Below are 21,110 nucleotides of genomic sequence, written 5' to 3'. Positions count from 1 at the left end.
AAAAATCTTAATTTGTACAGTAATAAGTGCTGCAACTTGCAAAGTGCAAATAAGTGTTGTGGAGTAAAAACTGAAATATTCACATCTGAAATGTAGTAAAGTAGAAGTACAAAGCAGCATGAGAGTACAAGTACCTCAAATCTGTACTTACGTGTAATCCATAAGTAAATGTACTTTTCTACTACTGCTGAAATGAACACAACAATGTGAACAGTCTGATCCAGAGTTTATTTGTGAGCATACAATATTAGAATTAATTAGACTGAAGGCACAATACTGTGTTTAGCTACAGGAAAACTTTCAGTTGACATTATGAAAACTCCACAGATATTTAAATATCTATGACATAATTCTATACGTATGCAGGGCCCAGTTTAACATGAAGATGGAAAAGGGAGCTCAAAGTAAACATTGTGTATTCTACACAAAGACCGTGTGATGAGCAAAAAATAAAAATGAAAAATTAATTGCACTGCATGTAAACATGTCAAGACTCATAAACTACAAACTTCCAGTCTATAACATGGCATTATATTTCTGAGCAGCAGTTGGCACATTGGGTTGTCAGTTGATGTAAAAAGTAAAGGCAATTAATAATACATAGTTAAAAATTAAAAAAAAAAAAAACAGAACCTGAAAATCTGCAATAAAAGCTATCCTACCCCACTCATCCTCCATGGAATGAGATGGAAGGCACTATTAATGGCACTTCTCAAACAGGCATCTCTATGCATTGAAGGCAATTAAAAATTTAGAAGCAAAAAATTCCTACTAACAGTTACGATGATTTGAGAAGATATGAACATCTCAGATGTTGCCTAGAATTAAACATCAGGCACCAGTGCAGTATGTGCAACTGAGTACATTTTTAAAAACAATCTGTAGTGACTAAGTACGTACAACATTCAATCATTCTTAATCTCAAAAGATCTCAAAATGAATCATATAATACATAGGCACTTTTTTATAGCATAAGTCTAGTAAGTTAATTGATTAAAACATCTCTGCAACTTAAAAGTGAACCCTCTTTACGCAACCTCAGCCCCCCATTTTGTGGAAATGTGCATTTCTAAATAAATTGAGTACATATGCAATGTATGCATAATCGCATCTCTATGGCTCCTACGATGTTGATTAATTTGATTATCGTGACTTGAGGCATTAAGTTCTTAATGTACTTAAACCTCTGCAGCATGTGATATCTGAATATTAATTATTCCACCAGGCACTGAATGAAATAATGATTTTGAACAGTCTTTTAAAAGAAGGAAAAATACTTGCATGTAAAGAGGGCTTTAAAAATTTGATCTCTTGTAAAATCTCTCATTTTCAAGTATAATTTTTTTGTTTATAAAGTCTGAATCACATTATGTTGGGTTGGGTATTGGTGTCTTTTTGATTAAGAACATACAGCTTTAATATAACTGAATATAACTCAAAGAGCTGCAGGTGAGACACACTTCTTTGTGCTGACGTTGTTCCCATTTCTCTAGTTAAACAGATGTAAATAAATGCCCTGTTCCTTTCCCTGAGCTCTTAAGGAACTTCCCCCTTCTGGAATTTAAGAAAAAAAGATCAAGTGTAAGCACTGACTCTGCAATCCGGAGCTTTTTTCATGCAGATAATACTTCCACTTCTAATAGTTATAAATAAAAATCAAGAACATACCAGTCCCTTTCTTTCTTTCTGAAAATCACTTGGAGGTAGATATTAGAACCTAGAAGCAGTGTTTAAGGAGACTGGTTTAGGACCCGGCCTGGTTTGTAATGTGGATGGCCTGTCCTAAAACTCCTGCTTGTGTAGCACCGGGGCTGGTCCCATTTCAGTCCGTCTTCCAAACTACGTTCAGGACCTTCACGACCTCCTCGTAGATTATGAAGACTATGGCCACGTCCATACACACCCGACCCAGCCGAGGAACAGTACCTTTGTAGAACCTGAGTGGAACAAAGAGAGAGAGTGAATATGCTGAATGAAGTGACATCAATTTGTTGTGAAAAAGCAGGTTTATGACTTAAATGGCCAAATGGAGGGAGAATATAAGTGGCCCCAGGACGGTACCTTGAGGCACTCCACAGCAGTGGTACCCCAAGAACTGGGGCCAGGTTCACAAAGACAGACTTTGACTTAGACCAGGATATAACAAACAGTCAGACTTCAGATAGATGTCTGAATTCATCCATTGATGAACTAGTTTAGTTCTCAACTACCTACCACTACCTACAGCCAGACTGCTCTACAATGAATTCTGGGTAAATTAAGACTTTTTTCAGTATGAAAAAAAAAAATGACCGAACTGCTGAGCTCCATTTACCTCAGCAGAAAATGTTTGTCTTTTGGAAGAATTCTACAGTTAAAAGGACGTTTTACTTTGGAAAATCAGCAAAGAGTGAAACAATAAAAAGCAAAATCCGATTTGAAAAAAAAAAAAAACGTTCTCTTCTCTTTGCTCTCTACATCTCTACACTATGTTAGCAAACCACAAATGATGAGCCAGGTTTTCCTGTTTGTTGTTGCGCAGGTGTCATTGATTGTTACCATGGTAACGTTGGTCTAAAAATCAGTTTTAAACATCATATCATAATAAATGGTCCTAACATGAGAGTCCTATAGATCGTCTCAGCGTGATCGAACAGAGGTCAAACTATTGCTTTAATTCATACTCGTCAAAACGAATAAAGACGCATTCTGGTCTCTTGTTACCTGCCGTTTCAAAAGTTCAAATTATTGCTGAATTATCAATGTGTCAAGAGTGAGAACCTTTCACAGTATGAAGCCAAATCCAACTGTCATTATCATCAAACTGTTTTCGGAGACATCGGGCAATTACTTCATTTTCCATACATCACATCCACCCTGAATATGAACTTACGCCATTGGTCCCTCGTGCTTCATGATCTTGACGGCGCAGTCCATTGTGCTTTTGTACTTGTGAGCTTCGAGACCCTGTTGAATAAAACACATACGTGTTGGTCACTGTGCTCGGGGTTGAATTATGAGATTAGAAGACATGATGAACATGTTCTTCAACTGACCTGCATCCTGGTTTTTATGACGTCCAGCGGAGTGTTTCCAAACACACTGGCAGCACCAGCCACAGCTCCAAACAGTCCAGTTAACAGAGGGTTAATGGCTTTGTTGGGGTCATCACCTTTGTATTAAAAAAAAAACAAAAAATAAAAAATAAAAGATGATTCTTTTGGTTGTATTTTTGGTTTCATGTGTTGATTAGAGATTAGTTCAGTCACGCACCTTTGTACCAGTTCCTCAGTGAAGTCATGACATAGAAGCGGATGGCCTGGTTGGAGCCTTGCTTCAGTACAGTGGCTGTGAGGCCCTGGTACGTCCCCTTCAGTCCTGGGGGAACATCAGTGTTATCAGTGATCTATCAAAAGTAAAACTGTCACAGCACTTAGATTAATGGACCTTTCAGGAGGAAGAATATTATCCTCTACATAATGGATGTGATGACTCATATAACTTGAAATCTAATTTCCTTTCATGGAGATGGAACAGTAGGTGGCAGTATAACGCATAACCTCCTTACCTTCAGTTCGAATGATCTCCCTCACCCCATGGAAAAATCCCCTGTACTTGGGGTTTGCTGATGTCTGATCATGGATGAATTTGACCTAAAATGACACGAAGACAGTGATTGATAAATTCTACAAGCCAAAGTGTCAAAGAGTCAGGATGGAAGACGAGCGCAGAAGCCCTGGAAATCTGAGGCACGCCAGGTTTTGCAAACAGTCATGCTCTGAGTAACAAAAACTCCTCACACATATTTTGTTTGGGCGTGAGGAGGACTGGATGAGTGAAAGGAGAACTAATGAGGTAAGTAACTGTTTGTTTTTTTTTTTACCTTAACTGTCTCCATAGGACAGACAACAACCACAGCTTCTGCAACTCCGGCCCCCAGGCCACAGAGGAACCCTCGCTTACTGTCCAGTTTCCCGCTCTCATCACGCATCTTATTACTGAGGAACTCAAACACCCCAAATCTGCAGAGATTAACGGAGAAAAGAAAATGTATTAAGCAATGACAAAATCAATTACGAAATATTTTTATCATCAAATTATTTTTTCTTTTTTTCAATAAATCTGTGATGGAAAATAGAGCACAATCTGATGATTATAATTTACTTGTTTTGTATAAATAACAATTCAAGACGAATATATATTCAAATTAAACGACTTGTTGGGAAGTGGTACGAGATATATTGGAAATAATATAATGCACGATCCGATCTTGTCATACGTCATATCATGTGTGATTGTGTTCGCACGTGTACCTGACGGCTGCTTTAGGTATGGAGCCGTACAGCAGTGAGCTCAGGCCTCTGTAAAGACCCCTCACCCCATGACTGTTCACCGTCTGCTTCACACAGTCAGCTGCAGGAGAAAGACAGGAAAACAGGGAGAGGGATGAGTGACAGAAGAAGAAACATCAAAGATGACAAAGAGGGAGGTAGGCAGCTTAAACAGTGATTTCTTGCTTTGGTATGAAAAACCTGCAGCGCTGCAGCCAAGAAAAGCTTAGTCAGTTCACCTCATCAGCAGCTGCATTGTTATAATACTGCTGCTGTAACTGTTAGTTGTTGAGAATAGTGTCTGTTGCAGCCAGAAACAACAGCCCTTCATACTGAGTTTCCACAGACAAACATGGTCTGTGCCAAAGTTCACAAGCTCTCATTGGACAGATAACAGAGGCCAACTTACTGCGCAAATAAACATCTGCTCATGTTTGCACTCAAATCTGCAACATCGCAACACCCCGGCCTACAATGGATTATTAATCAGCTAAAAATACGTAGCTGATGAACTCTGTAGTGCTGACACTTTAGACCTTAGACGTCAGTTCAGTGAACACAAATCATTAATCAATAACCAGTTCCTGATGATGAAATTGTATTTATATAACTATAATATATTTATAAAGTATTTGAAAGGGGTAAAACGACAAAGTCAGACACTCAAAAAAAGAAAAAGGAAAAATCGCAATATAAAAACAACAGTTGTATGACATAGTTCAAACATTAAGATATTCATATTCTAATAGGGGAAAGCTGCACTTGGTAATGTTTGGTCGAACCTACAAAATAAGTAAGAAGATGATGATGATGATGATGATAAGAATGATCACATTTAGAAGAGTAGTTGTCACTGAGAAGATCAGTCTCATGTCTGTCCGGAAGACAGTTAGCTTAGCTTAGCATAAAGGCTGGAAGCAGATGGAAACACCTAGCCAGGTACATTCAGCAGAGAGTCACTACACCTGGCCAAGGACTAGTCCGCCGCAGAACGACCCAGGAAACTACAAACTGACATTTATACACATGATTTAAAGCGTCTTCTTTTCTTTTCTTTTTTTTAAACCTTTGTTCAGAGCAAGGCCGACAGTTTATGCTAAGCTAACTGTCTCCTGTAACTTCATATTTAACAAACAAGCCTAAGAATGACACTGATTTTTTTTTTTTTAATCTAACTCTCCTCAAGAGCGCCATTAAATGTGTTTCCTTTATGGATATTTTTGTCTCTATGATCGACAGCTCCAGATAAACAACATGTTAAGAGGCTCTGCTGGAGTCCAGCGGTGTTAGATTACTCACTGATGCCTTTGTATTTGGGAGGATTTGCCTTTTCGTCGAGCTGCAGCTGCGTTTTCACGTACTCTGTGGGGAAGGTGATGCAGATCTCGATGCCTCCTGCGATCCCACCTGAAATAACAGAAAACTCTCCTTTAAGCTCAGAGTGATTTTAACAAAGGAGGCAAGAAACAAGCGCCACAAACAAACACACCAAACACCTGCGGTCAACAAATTACTGATGGGAAAAATCTAGTTTTTCGTTATATAATAAACTTCCTGAATGAATAATATTCACAATCTCCACTGTTTGAAATGTTAGGTTCTCATATACTTCATGAGAATATAAAATTATATGCTTTTCTTGACTCACAATCATTTCCTTTTAAGATAATGCCACAATAATCATGCAGACTTTCTCATAATGATAATAATGAAACTGTATTTATAAAGCAAATTTAACACAAAAAGATGCTACACAACATGCTTTAAAAAAATACACACAAAAAACAGATGCAAGAAATATTTTAAAATTAATTTTGCAAAAATATTGTGGGTGGTAAAATACAGTTTAAGGTGTTTTCAGTTTTCCTATCAACAAGGTGCACGTTAGCAGCCACCAGAGGAAGCTGTATATGACTGTTGCACTCGTGTTTGCTGCACAGTTTCAGCGACAGCACAGAGCAGCTCCACCTTAAAACACTGGCTGTCACACATCTGCCGTTCAACAGCAAACAGGCAGCCGGCGGCTGATTGGCTCGGCTGATACAGTGCGATTCTGCCCACAGATACTCCCCCCTTCAGGCCCCGATCCAAGTCAAGGGGGTGTGTAGCCTCCAGAGCACATAGAGTTTACCACATTGCCGTAACAACAACACACAGAAGCATTCAGATGGTGGTCTGATCCCTCTGCTGTGCGACACGTGACAAGTTTGCAGAGCGTACGGTGAAGTGAAGGAAACCGGAGCTTTCTGTCATTAAAGTGTAGTAAGTGTAGAACAAGTTTCTGCCCCACTGGAATCCATGTGCTTTAACTCAAAAGGTCCCTGTGTTCAGTGAACCTGGCTTATTCAGGCCTGGAGAAGCAAGTGAATGTTAAAAAAATAAAAACTGAAGACTGAAAAAGTAAAGAGCTTCAATTCAGTCTCACATTTTAAAAAAAAAGGGCTCTTTGTTGCTGCCTTCAACATGCACTCTTTCTACTGGCACGTCATGCAGAGAAATCAAACACACCACTGCTTCTCGACTCCATTTAGACAAGCAAGTCAAGCTGAGCGTGCACGCACAGTCACAAGATTACAGACCGACAAATCACTGTTTTCACTGAAACATCACATGTGTTTTCGGCCTGGGGATCGGACAGTGCTGGTTATGACACACCCAGGCATTTATTTTGGTTAGAGGCTTTGGTTTTACAGCTGTAGCTGAACCTACTAATTAGGCTTGAATCAGAAACAATGGCCACATCATCATCCACATCTTCTGCACACAGGCGTCTGTGTACCTGCTTTACGTCCGGATACTCAAGCTGGAAAAAGATACAGAACCAGTTTATCGAGTCCAACATGTACGCAGACTTGAACAAGGTATTTTTTTAAAGTGAGTGGGGGAAGAGGGGCCGACTGTCAGGTGTTCATGTACGACCTGTTTCTTTACAGATAGTTGCGGCACTGACACACACTTCTTTACAAATGGAAGCAGGTGGAAAAACAGCTTTATATTAGGAGGAGAAACTCAGGTGTGATGACATTAATCACGGCTACACCGTTAATGTCACCGCTTCCACCTGTGCTTCTCCTGCTGTGGCACAGTCAGGGTGTCTGCCAGGAAAAATTGCTGCATTCACTGCCCCTCGGGATGGCGTCGGTCAGCCTGACTTCGGTGTGTTCATGCGCTTTGAAGTCAGAATGTGGAAACAACATGGACGCCACAAAGAAGACGTTTAAAGCTGTTTGCAGTGTTTGTGTTACTTATCATCAGGGTGACTGCTAATAAATAACTTCTCTCAGTCGCTCTATGTGGACAGCAGCTAACGGTAACAAGCTAACAACATATTAGAAATTGAATTTTAGCAAAAACAATTGATATGCAAGACGTGAATTTGCACCATTAATGAAAACTTTCTCACCATCAACCAAATACTCACTGTCACCCGCCATGTTTTTGCATATACGACATCACAACCCGGCTACTCACCGACTTGAGGGGCGTTCAGGTGAATTTTCCCAGTCTGAAACTAATTTTTCAGATTATTCCGACACCACATGAACGCAGGGAAAGACCTGTCATGTCATTTTGTTTATAAACACACCTGCATCAAACATGTAATCTTTACATTTATCTCAAATATTCAAGATAAAACACATGTAAAAAGCACTCAGGCCCGCTCTGACACTAAGAAGGGAAGTGTAATCATTCACTTCTTCTGTTAATATCTAATGTTGATCAAGTTCTACTTTTAATGTCCCACTTTTTTAAAAAGGAATTTGGCATTTTGGCATCTCGCCAAGAGTTAGATGAGAAGAGTGTCTTAAACTACAGGAGCTGGTTAGCTTAGCTTAGCTTAGCATAAAGACTGGAAACAGGGGGAAACCGTTAGCCTGGCTCCGTCTGAAGGTAACATAATCATAAACGTCTAAAGCTCATTAAGAAACACATTATATCTCATTTGTTTATACAACCAAGTGTAAAAAAACAGCGTGTTAATGAGACGTTAATGTGCATTAGAGATGATTTTTACCCGCACTATAATATCAGTGCTGTCTGATTCAGGGGGGATTAGTGGTTTAAATCCTCGGCATGTGATCTCACTGTTCTCCTGTGACTTGCTCACAGCTGCCTCGTCATCCTGTTCGCTCACACCTCTCATCAGGATTGATTTCATGCAGTGACAGTGAGCTCGTTTTGGCTCGTCATTCTTACTATACTCTGTGTTAGAGTTTAGCGGGGAGAACCATCGTGACCGTTTGTGCCCCCTTTTGCTCCTGAACTGAACTTGCTGTAACACAGGTGAATGTGTGTGTAAGGGGCTGACGGAGCAATGTGCTTTGTCATCGTGGCTCATGACGCTGAACCGGGAGGCCGAGGCCTCCGAGCACACACACCCTAAGGTCACTAGGTCAACAGAAAACACTGACCACACTGATAACGGTTATATACGTAAAATAAAAACTTTGCTTTTGAATTTCTAATCTTCAAAAATGAACAAACGGTAGATTGAGCCATGTTGTGGCTCGGCTCTTTCTTGCAGTGTTATCAGTAGGGATCGCCCTGTGGTACACCCTGAGCTCTGTGTGAAGTTTGAGCATCTGTCACTGATTGACTAATGAGACGGGGCAGCAGTCAGAGTTCATTTCAACCAGGAGGTCTGAGTTACAGGCTTCAAGTCCTAGGACGAACCAGACTGTCCAAACATGACGAGTTCAGCCAGTAATCTGGTTTTAAATTTAAAGCATTTTCTGCGCTGCAACAGGATTCCCTGTGACTTTATAGGCGACGTTGAACCATGAAGCAGAGCATAATATCTTTCATATGCATTTAGTCTGCAAATCCCAGGACATACCAGACTGTCCGTCCTCCAACTCTAAGCCAAGCTTTGCTACTGTAGACTCAGATTATCTGTCCTGGCAGACCTGGGAGGAAAAAACTTGATACGTTTGTGCCTAAATCTGGTCTGAAATTAAAACATTTTCCTTGGTGCCACAAGATTTTGTTGAAATTCCTGCAGGTCAAACACATACCATGAAATTTAATCCCCATTTCAAACTTATATAGTATGAAAGATATCAATGAGAACCAGTGGGGAGGATACAGCCAAGTGCATGGTTTTATTTATCACATTTTCATATAGTAAACAACATTTCACACTTTTTAATACCTTTTCAAGGCTTTTTCTTTTAGAGGAAACTGGACTCAAGGCTTTGCAGGGCCTGCAGACAGCCAGCCTTTCAGACAAGCCCTTCATGGTGCACTACATCTAGCCCACTTTGTCCTGCCTGCAGTGCACGCAGCTCCTTCCGTGTGCATGTAAGATAAGTGCAACAATACAGAACAGTGCTGCAGCCACGGCCTGTGATCCCATCTGCAGATACTGCTCAAAACTTGTAAACAACTTTTAACAGCCGCCTCTGTAGGTAAAAAAAAAAAGAAAGAAAAGAAGCTGCACAAGTTCCGTAGAAACTTTCTTACCTGCCAGAATCGCCTTGCCGGGGTGCGTGAGCTTGGCTTTCCCCGCCGGAGCCGCAGCAGCAGCGGCCAAACACCGGGGTCTGTGGAACGGGTTCACGAAGCTTGGTTGTCCTGACATGACTGCGATACACTGGCCAAACTTTTTTTCTTTTCTTTTTTTCGGTCAATACGGACGTGCTCAGTTGCCGCAAACCCAGTCAGCCTTCAAGCCCTCATGCAGTCCGGGAGCTCTGTGCAGCAGGAGTCGTGATGCATTCAAAGACCGAGCGGGCGGCGCTGACCATTGGACTTTTGGTGCTGATCTGGACTTGACAATGCGTGTGTAGTTTTGACAGTGAAGTTATCACCATCACACACACACACACACACACACACACACACATACAGGCTAATAGCGTCGAGTCAGTGTTCATTCAGGGCGGGGCAGGGTGCAACACTCCTCCTCCTCCTCCCCGACGCGGAAAGCGCCATGTTTTTCACAAACATTTAAGGAGGACCGGAGGGATTCTCTGCTCGACGCCGACACAGGCCTCTCATTCGCCGGTTGCTCATTGAAACTTTCCTGCCCACTTTAAATGCGACACATGGTCTTTAGGGGGCGCTGTTCGCAACCAGTTTACATTTACTTTTTATGCTTTTACCTTTTACAACATTAAAATAAATTAAACACAGTAAATCATAAAATAACTATTAGAAAATTATCAAATGAATAAAAACTTGCATATTAAGGCACTTCATTAGGGAAGTTATTTTTAGTAATACATAAAGGTTTGGATTTCAATAATTTCAGGGACTTAGTATAGAGTTGAATTTCATTTTAATAGCAGGTGAAGATGGGTGGGGGCTTTACACTTCCAGGAGCTTTTTTATGTGCAAGATTTTTTTTAGCATATAATATTTATTTAACAACTTAAGGCTTTAGTTACTTTTGAGATTTAACTTTTAAATAAATAAAAAAAAAAAACATTAGTTTATAAATACAAATAAAAAATAATAAATCATATGTTAAAGATTAAACCAGTGTTTCCAGCGTCTTTTTGGCTTGTGACCACTCACAAAAACAAACAGTGTCTAACTGAGGTTGGGATTATTCCATGAAAGAGAAATTTCCACTTTAAATTTCTCAGATAGCTTAATTTAATACATTTATTTGAAGCCCAAAGAAGTAAAACTCTCCTATATTTCTGTATCAGAACTTTGTTTTTTCTCCAATTAATCATCATATGACCCTTAAGATTTAGCTCTTTGAAGGGGCCTGACCTCCATGTTGGGAACCACTGACCTAAAATATCTGACTGTATATGAAGTAGTTAAAAGCAGCTCCACCTGGAGCAGCTACAACAGTAAAATGTTGCTGAAGTGTTAATGCATCAGTATTATAATGTAATTTATCATAATACATCAGTCACAAAGGATGATTTTCTGAAAAATTTGTATTTTTTAAATTGGATTATGATTTGATCTATAAGCATAGCTGGATTACTAAATTGATCTACTGGGTAAGGGTCCTGGGGCAACATAAAATGACCACAAAGAGACACAAAACCACGACAAAATAGGCAGAAAGGCCACAAAAACACACAAAGCAATTTTAAAGAGATTCAAAATGATGCAAAATGACTAGTGAAATATACAAAATGACCACAAAAACGCTGAAAAGGACCATAAAAATATGCAAAACAACTACAAAAAGATGCAAAACAACAACAAAGATAGGCAAAAAGATGCAAAATGACTAGTGAAATATGCAAAATGACCACAAATACATTGAAAATGACCTCAAGAAAATGCAAAGCAATTACAAAGAGACAAGATCACGACAAAACAGGCAGAATGGCCACAAAACGACACAAAGCAACTTTACAGATAGGCAAAATGGCTACTGGAATAAACATAACCAGAAAAACTATGAATAAAGCCATTAATTACAGTTTACAACCCCTGTATAATTTGTGCACCAACACTTCTTTGTCCTGTGAAAACAGCTGGGGTAAAGAAAAAACCAGGCACGTTGTGTTTGGGGGGATGAAACTCTTGCTTCCGCATTGACTCTTTGTTCGCTTTTTTTCCCATCGCCACCGCGCATGCTCCATATGTCTCCTTCATTGTGCCCTGTCCCCCCGTTATAGACAGTGCTAAGCTAGGCTAGCTGTCATCCCACGGAGCAGCACCACGCCAGGGACACTCCACCCTCTGCAGTTCCCACCTTGCAAACACCTTTGCACCGGTAAGAAAGAAATTAGCAGTGCTAGTTAGCCTCAAAACACAGCGCAACACAGAGTTTAACGTAAAATGCGCATTTGATATCGTTTCTTTTCAAGGTTAGCCACACACCTAGCACGTAGGGGAGATTTAGCTGACGGTAGCTGTGTTATGTAATGATGTTTAGCCTGGTAATGCACAGTTTAATCCCTGGATGATAGGTTTCCTGTGTGATAGTGCAGAGATTCACAACTGTAATGCTAGCTAACGCATTTAGCGACTTTAGTAGGTCGCTTTGTGGCTAGCTGAATGGATGTGAGGGGGGTTGTGTTTTAGTGGGGGGGGGGGGTAGGGCAGGACAAAGTAACGTTACTATGAACATTAACGAGTCAGTGTCTGTCTCCTGTTCTTGCCCCTGCAGCTGAGGCAGCAGCTAGCTAGCTGTCACCCCTCCCCACAGCTCTTTCACTGGCCCATCTGCTGTCCTTTGTCCCTGCAGAGATGCATGTAGCACCAAGCTCTCTTGTTACACACTGGTCATTAGTCTAATCCAGCTGGAAAACATTTAAAATAAGAGTGTGGTTTTGCTTTAGCAGCACTGGTCTGCCTCTGTGGTGAGGTGCTGGGCCCCCTTTTTTCTTTACAACCTTGAGATGTGTTGACCACAGGACAGGAGATGCCTTTTGTTCTGCTGCTTTAACATCCACCTGATCAGCTGTTTCTTACACCTCTGTGCACATCTGGGCTCTAAATGTGCTTTTTTTTTTCTTTTTTTTTTTTACATTTTAGGACTCATTTCATTCTTGACTTTTTATGTGCACCGTTAGCTTCTTGTTGAAGCCGGATGCAGAGCCCATTTGTTGTTAGCTTCCCATGCTGCCTCTACAGGAACAGCTTGTTCCCTTTCTGCTGCAAGCTCACAGTTCAACCATATGACAGCTATTGCATTGTTTGGACATGTGACAAAACCACAAAGATTTAAATGTTTCTGTAAACTACTTACAGCCTTCATTCGGGATCAGCTAATGGTGTGGTAACTATCATGCATGACTCAATAATTATAGTGACAGGGTGTTGCTGTAGTGCTAAATCATTCCAGCAGCTGTGCGCACGGTCTCTGCAGGCCTTGAAAAGTCTTGAAAAGCATCGATTTCAGTTAGAGTTTATTAAAAAGTCTTGAATATTTTTCTCTCCTGCTGTATTCAACAACATTAGTTCTAATTTTGTACTTATGTATGTGGTTGTGAGCTGCAGGCAGATCTTATACTCTCTTCATCAGTCTTCTGATCAGATGCTGTTGCTACAGAAGCTAGGAGGCTCAGTGTTAGCTTTAACACTTTAAAAATCAACTCAAATTGATTTTTTTTTTTTATAACTGGTTAATCCATACCTCAATTTTCTGTTGCTTATATGAATGAAGGTCACATTAATTGATTAATTATAAGAAACCTGGAAAGTGCTGACAAAAATGTGATATAAATGTGTATAAATTCATGTTCTTAATGAATAATTGTAGGCCTTGTTTTTTCGCACTGGTTTTCCCTCATTCTTTGACCTGTTTGACCACGAAAAAGGTATTAAATTAAATTATCTATGGTATTAAAAAAGGTTTGAAAAAGCCTTAGTTTTAACCTGGTGAACACTGCAGACAACCTGAGCGTAGAAAAGAGAAACCGCGTCGCTCAGTCTGCTGTTGAATTTGCTCAGTGACTTGTGGCTGAAACAGAAAGGTTCATATAATCACACGGCTGACTTTATCTTCTGCAGCACAATGGCTGTCCCTCCTTCATACTCAGACCTGGGCAAGTCCGCCAAGGATATCTTCAGCAAGGGTTATGGTGAGTGCTGCCTTTATTTTAGCCCCAGGTGGGAATTATTAACTGTTGAGAATTCCTGAAACACGGAATCTTTTCACATCTGTTTTTTCAGTGTGACCAGCTGAAAGACTCTTATTCAGTTTGCAGATAATATGAGCAGATTCATGAAAATATGACGAGTTAATGCTTATTACTTGTTAATGTTACTAATGAGTTACTACCATTTCTAACTGGTAAAAAAAGGAACCTTATAGTAATTTTTATTAATGAGTTACGATAAGACTCCCTTTAGATTATCACATTAATGCAAAAATGTATATAAAAATCAATTAGTGCAGTAAATCAGTTCTGCCCACAGGCGCCTAATACACCAGGAGACAGTCATTAGTCGATTGATCCATCAGTTGATCGACAGAAAGTTAATTGGCAGCTAATTTGAGGATCGATTAATTGTTTAATGCAGGACCTTGTTGTCTCCTGTGATAATTAACTGAATCTCTTTGGACTTATCTTGCGCTTCTTTACGTTTAACACACGACTCTGTCTTCTGAAATCCTCCAGGCTTCGGTGTGGTGAAGCTGGACCTCAAGACCAAATCGCAGAGTGGAGTGGTAAGAACTCTCTCTTTGTTGTTGTTGTTGTTGTTGTTGTTTTATTGTCATTCTCCGGCTGCTTCCTGCAGAGTCCATCTCCCCCCTGGTTTTCCTGCTGCAGTCTCTACCCCTCATTCAACGTCACACCGATACACATCTTACATTACATTGTCCTTTTGTAATTGCAATAACTGAACTGCTGCTGTGACCCTGGAGCTTGAAGGTTTCCAGGTGGACCAGTGGCTGATGCAGACGCGCTTGGCTCGACCTGTGCTCTGTTCTAGAGAAACATGACAGGCCGACAGGTGTGTGTGTGTGTGTGTGTGAGTTAGTGGCCTGTCTGTCTCTCTACCTGCCTTTCCTAACCCCTGCTCTGTCTCCATGCTGCTGCCCTCTGTCCCGGACCGCTCGCGCTCTAATGTAGATGGTAAGATCGGTGTCGGAGCCGTCAGCTCTGATTGTCTGTGTGATTTTGGAAAAAAAGATCATTTTCATTTAGTTTTCTGTCCTCTGTTTCTTCACATCGTCACTCACTCATTGTTCTTCTGTTGGTTTCATGGTCTGTTGTTGTTTTTCTTTTTGTCTTTGTGATAATTATTCACACGGCATGAATATTAATGATTTTGTTTCCATGTTCTGTCACATCGAACCTCTTGTGATTTTCATTTCCTTTTCGTTTAGTCAGTTTGCAAGTCGTCTTTAGTTTAGGGCAACCATTTCATTATCAATTAATCTGCCAATTAATGTCTCAATAAGTCAGTCAGAAAATAGTGAAAAATGCTCAGTGCTGTTTCCTAAAATCTTGTTTGGTCAGAATAAAAGTCCAGAACATCTCAGCAACTATCAGATGCTTTGCCATTAAATTTACAACAAATATTCAAGGTCCCTGGAGGAAACATGAAGGACTGATGATCAATGATGAATAATGTGTCTTTATGACTTTGGAGATCCTCCGGCTTGTCCTCTTGCGCCACCTTGAGGTTGACTTTAGTTTGTCATTGAAATATCTTGACAAAAAATTCATGGGTTGTGAAAATTGACTTCCCAATTTATCATTTTATCTAGTTAAAATTGATCAAATTTGTCACTTATATAGTGAAATATATTGAAATTTGCTGGATAGATTTGGCACAAACTTTGATTCAGACATTTGTGGTTCTCAGACAATGAACATTGATCCTTTGACCTTTCATTTTGCACCATCATTTAATTTGTCCGATACTTTGGTTTATGATCAGAAACCTGCAAAACTAATGACATTCCCATCATCATCAAAAGCTAGCATGCTAACACACTAAACCGACACAGTGAACAACATTAACATATTAGCATGTTAGCATGTTAGCATGATTATTTGAGATGTACAGCCTCCTGATTTTTTTAAAATAATGCTTGGACATATTTCGCTATGATGACCTCCACATCTCTCCACATTAGAATTATTTTCTTAGTTACTACTTAAAATAGCTGCTCTGACATTTCTGTCATTAACGCCTCATTAAATTGAATTTATATTTTACTGAGTGACGGGTTAGACTGTCGTCACTTTGCTTCTCATTTCCTATTTATTTTTCTGTGAATAAACAATTTGATTTGAACAGTGTCCTGGTATCTTTGGGGCATTTTTATTACGTTAATATTGGAGAGACACAGTGAAGAGATGACAGGAAATGAAGGGTGAGAAAGAAAGATGAGGAATGACATGGAACAAAGGTCACTGACCGGACGTGGCGCTCTCACGTCCCGGCCACAGGGGAACGCCGGACTTTAGCTTTAGAGGATTCATGTGCTGCGTCGTCTTCCAGGCCTGTTCTCAGTAGACACAATTAATGTCATTATTGATTGATTTGTTGATTATTTTCTCAGTTAATTGATTGACGGTTTGATCTGTAAAATATCAAATAGTTCTTCAGATGTGTTTTGTCTGAACTACAGTCAAAACACAAAGAAATAAAGTTTATTAAAGAAGATTAAGAATCAGTTGCTGATAGTTAACAGATGCAGATTTATTGTAATTCAATTATTGCAACTCTAGTTAATTATAGCCTGAACAACACTGTATTGTTCAGGCTAATACCAATAACTATTAGACAGTTAAAACATTTTGATTCTCTCTCTCTCTCTCTCTCTCTCTCTCTCTCTCTCTCTCTCTCTCTCTCTCTCTCTCTCTCTCTCTCTCTCTCTCTCTCTCTCTCTCTCTCTCTCTCTCTCTCTCTCTCTCTCTCTCTCTCTCTCTCTCTCTCTCTCTCTCTCTCTCTCTCTCTCTCTCTCTCTCTCTAAAAAGCTAAAAAAAAAGGCCCCAAGAATGATCTAAAAATAAACAAAACATTTCACGTCTTTGGCATTTCTGTTCTGAAATGTCTTGTTACTTATTGACTGTATATATAATAATATAATGTGTATATATTGAAAGCTAAAAAGCGTTAACACAAATCACTGCAGCTGTATGTCTGTGAGGGTTAATGCTCACGTCAGGCAGATACATGACGGCTGCAGCCTCATCAGTGTTTTTAACTCTGTCGTAGTGAAATTTAAGACGCTGCTTTAGTTGTATCATGATCAGATTCATCAGTTTGTTTTCTGTCTCATGTCACTGGTGTCTTGCATGGATTAATGTCGAGGGCTGTCTGGTTTATTGTTTAACGTCTAACCTTATTTTATTCCTGCACAGTTCATGAATAATTCAGTTTGGTGTCAGTCGTAGTCTGCACCGCTCTTACCTCCTTCTCTCCGTCTTTAAAGTGTCGCTCTCATTTATTTTTGGATTCTCTATAAACAAACTCTCTGTTACCGCTTCACATGTTCTCGCCGTCTGTCCGTCAGTCACTCAGTTTGTCGTTTCCTGTGTCTGTCTGACTGCCGGTGCTCTGACGCCGTGTCCCTCTCGTCCCGCTGCCAGGAGTTCAACACATCTGGCTCCAGTAACACAGACACAGGGAAGGCCTCGGGGAGCCTGGAGACCAAATACAAGATGAAGGAGCTGGGCCTGAGCTTCAACCAGAAGTGGAACACAGACAACACACTGGCCACTGAAGTCACTGTGGAGGACCAGGTGTGTGTGTGTGTGTGTGTGTGTGTGTGTGTGTGGTAACAGTGTTCACACTGATAAAACTGCATTGTTTAAGTCTGTCCCTGTTGACACACGGTGTTAACTTCACCTACAGCTGGCTCAAGGACTGAAGGTGGCCCTGGACACGTCTTTTGTACCGAACACAGGGTGAGACCACGTTTCTTTGTGTGAATGAGAGAGATACTGCGAGGTCACATGATACAGTGATATGTAATCTGTGTAAACTGTGGGTCAGGCCCGGTGGTTGGAGAACACTGAAGTAACAGCACTGACTAGTTTTTCCTGCCCGTCTCCGTTCGGTTAGTAATTAGCCGCTATTGTGAGACGGAGCTCAGAGGAGTTAGAGAGTTTTCTCCTTTTGAAATCGCTTTCATAACATTTACAACCTCCTTCACTTTTACCTCCTTCGATGTGAACCGAGATTTATTTCTCCTCGCCCATTAAAGGATGAAGCTCAGTCCAGAAGTGTGTTAGTCTTTCTCTCAGCAGTTTCTGCTGTTTGTGGCCTCAGGCTCATTGATTCCTGCTGACGGTCTTTACAAACTGGGCGAATTCATTTTCAGAAAACAGCTGATCACTGTAGTTTATATCAAACAAACAGCATCTGACGGTGGATTAATCAGGATGTATCAGACTTTGGATTCACACAGAATAGTTTATACACAACATCATCACTTCTTCTTTAACGTTAGAGGATTGTAGATGATCGAACCTGAACCTATTTTTCAGTAAGAAGAGCGGGAAGCTGAAGACGGGCTACAAGCGCGACTTCGTGAACCTGGGCTGTGACGTGGACTTCGAGGGTCCCATCATCCACGCCGCCGCCGTGCTGGGCTACGAGGGCTGGCTGGCCGGCTACCAGATGGCCTTCGACACGGCCAAGTCCAAACTGGCCCAGAACAACTTCGCTCTCGGATACAGGGCTGGAGACTTCCAGCTGCACACCAACGTGTGAGTCCTCCAGTGACATTGCATTTTGAATAAAAGTTTCAACCTGTGGAAAACAGCTGCATGAATCTCTGATGTGGCTGTGGAGGAATCTGAAAGACTTGGACGTGAACCAGGCAGGGAGAGGTTATCCAACAGACAATGTAGGATCCAGTGTTTTTGGAATTCATCTCATGTGAGGGACTGAAAGCCCGGGTTGCATGTGTTTCCTGCTACATCTGTTTCTTTGATAAAGAGTCTGCTCAGGTTAAACGACCCTCTGTCACAACAGTGAAGGGTCTGCAGCTTTAGGTGCAGCAGATCAGCAGAGGTGCATGCTGTATAGATCTCTACCATGGCTGAAGTTAATTAAGCTGTGTAGACCCAAATGATACAGAGTAAACTTGGGGGTTTTTGGGGCCCACTTTCTCAGGTTAGTAATCCAGGCTCTGAATCCGTGTCTTCTCTCTCTCAGTAACGATGGGACCGAGTTCGGCGGCTCTATCTACCAGAAGGTGAACGACGAGCTGGAGACGGCGGTCACTCTGGCCTGGACCGCCGGCAGCAACAACACTCGCTTCGGCATCGCTGCCAAATACAAGCTGGACAAAGACGCCTCTCTGTCTGTGAGTTCTCCGGCTCTGTCGTTCAGGCACATTCTCGCAAACACATTCTGCTGCTGCATTTCATCTTCTCTTGTTTCACCCCCGCAGGCCAAAGTGAACAATGCCAGTCTGATCGGAGTCGGCTACACCCAGAGCCTCCGGCCAGGTATGCTCCCCTCCCCACACAGACAAGTTTTTATGCCTTACTTACATCATGAAATCTTTGTCATACTGTACAGATGTTTATATGACCTGCGCTGTGTGTCTGCAGGTGTTAAGGTTACTCTCTCAGCCCTGATCGACGGGAAGAACTTCAACGCCGGCGGACACAAAGTCGGCATGGGTTTCGAGCTGGAGGCATAAAGAGGAGAAGTCAAGAGCCACCAACGAAGAAGAGCCCAGAATCACATCACCACACACTCCTCTGCCCCCCCTCCTCACACACACACACACACACACACAAACACACACTTTGCTGCCCCAGTCCACCACCATCATGTAGCTCCTCCTCTCTGGACTCTCCCTCACACTCCCTCCCTCTGTTTTCACGTTTCATGAGCATTTCTGACAGTGATAGTCGAGTCTCAGCTTCATGCTTAAACGCCCCCCCCCCCCCCCCCCCCCCCCCCCCCCCCCCCCGAGAGGAGTTGTGAGGTCGATCCTGAAGCTGGCGGTGCGTAGTTGTGGATTATTACCGTTTCTATGGTTACGGAAGTGACACTATTTATTTCCCTGTCGGTCCTGGATGAAGTAGGCGTCGGTGTACGTGTGTAGCTCATTAAGGCTTCCGTGTTCAGTTGTTCCTTCCTTCCTTAAAAACAAAAATAAACTATTAAAAAACAAACAAACAAAAAAAAAAAGCATGTAAGGATGAAAACCTGAATGCAGAGCTGAAAGCTTCTTTGCTTGGTTAAAAAGGTGCTGAGTGTCTGTTTTTCTCTTTTTTGTTTTATTATGGTTTGTTGAGATTTGTGGACTGTTTAATCCATAAAAAGGTTTTGATACAGCACATTTCATGAACATATGACTGAAATATCTAAAGTTTGGAGGCAAAGACTCGATTTCTGCACGGACTGAATGAAGGATATTCAAAACTTGCATTGCTTTACGGGAACAATGAAAGTCTGTTGAGTTCAGATGCCCCCGACCTGATCTTTAAGCCCTCTGTGACCTCTCGTTTCGGTAGGTGAAATCAATGTGGTGGAATCTTCTGGTAAGCTTGTGTAGTTAGTTTTGCATTTCTACAATATTGCTTTCATCTATCTGCGTCGGCACGGCGGTCGCTAAGACAGCGGAGGCTGTCTCGCATGTGTCTGTACCCTCTCGTAGATATCGCGGCAGTTCAGCGGCACCGGTTGTCTTAACTTGGCGGACAGCTGTTTCCTCATGTTGCTGGAGGACTGCACTCGTTGCTGTCAGGGCTCCGCTCCTCAGATCCGAACATAAAACCACAGCTGATCGTCCTCCGAGTGATTCCAGTCTTAACGCTTGATAGGATAAAGTCAGAAGCTGTTGTGTCCCACATGACCTTCCTGTTTCCTTTTTCTTTTTTGGTTATCATACATCAAACTGTGTTTTCCATCTTCTTATGTTATCACCGTTATAAGGCTCATTTTTCTTTGTCACATAGACACAGTACCTCATTGTTTTTCCAATGTTAACTAAGGGAATTCTAATAATAAAAAAAACTATTAAAAACAATGTGTGAAAGTTGTAATTCTTTTCTCATCCAAATAAAGTGGGAAGGTAGAAACTGCCACACTTACGAGCCTTTTTTCTGGAGCTTTAACCACATCTTAAGGTCTTCCTCAGCAGCTGGAGTTCTGTGCAGAGAGAAAACTGAGATACAGTTAAAACAACAGTTGGACACTTTTGGGAAATATGCTTAGTTTTTACTTTCTTGTGGAGAGTGAGATGAGAGGAGTGACACACTCTCACCTGTACAGTGAACATGTAGGTGTGGACAGTTAGCTTAGCTTAGCATAAAGACTGGAAACGGGGGGAAACTGCTAGCCTGGCTCTGTCCAAAGGGAACGAATATCCAGCAACCAGCTCCTCTGAAGCTCATTAATTAACACTAATTAAATCATATACATGCATCTGTACAAAGAACAAAGGTGGGG

General features: G+C 41.3%; 2 protein-coding genes across 2 annotated transcripts; one reads left to right on the top strand and one right to left on the bottom strand.

Annotated features, from left to right (window-relative positions):
- Window positions 1-209: 209 nt before the first annotated feature.
- Window positions 210-10,152, bottom strand: slc25a1b (slc25a1 solute carrier family 25 member 1b). Its single transcript, XM_056404177.1, has 9 exons — window positions 9,774-10,152; window positions 5,610-5,717; window positions 4,293-4,392; window positions 3,863-4,001; window positions 3,548-3,632; window positions 3,253-3,357; window positions 3,036-3,151; window positions 2,873-2,946; window positions 210-1,937 (listed from the first exon to the last, which is right to left on the bottom strand). The coding sequence occupies exons 1-9, from the start codon at window positions 9,889-9,891 to the stop codon at window positions 1,823-1,825; spliced, it is 960 nt and encodes a 319-aa protein (XP_056260152.1). The 5' UTR covers window positions 9,892-10,152; the 3' UTR covers window positions 210-1,822.
- A 1,701-nt stretch (window positions 10,153-11,853) lies between these two features.
- zgc:56235 (Voltage-dependent anion-selective channel protein 2-like) lies at window positions 11,854-20,688 on the top strand. The gene is made up of 9 exons (XM_056403495.1): window positions 11,854-12,000; window positions 13,743-13,813; window positions 14,354-14,403; window positions 17,285-17,437; window positions 17,550-17,602; window positions 18,185-18,406; window positions 18,858-19,008; window positions 19,096-19,153; window positions 19,259-20,688. Exons 2-9 carry the CDS (start codon window positions 13,747-13,749, stop codon window positions 19,348-19,350), a joined length of 846 nt encoding a protein of 281 aa, XP_056259470.1. The 5' UTR covers window positions 11,854-12,000; window positions 13,743-13,746; the 3' UTR covers window positions 19,351-20,688.
- The last annotated feature ends 422 nt before the right edge of the window (window positions 20,689-21,110 follow it).

The sequence above is a fragment of the Seriola aureovittata genome, chromosome 18 (genome assembly GCF_021018895.1).
Source record: "Seriola aureovittata isolate HTS-2021-v1 ecotype China chromosome 18, ASM2101889v1, whole genome shotgun sequence".
NCBI lineage: Eukaryota > Metazoa > Chordata > Actinopteri > Carangiformes > Carangidae > Seriola > Seriola aureovittata.
The sequence above is the reverse complement of the archived record's forward strand: the minus strand, read 5'-3'. Positions and strand labels throughout refer to the sequence as shown.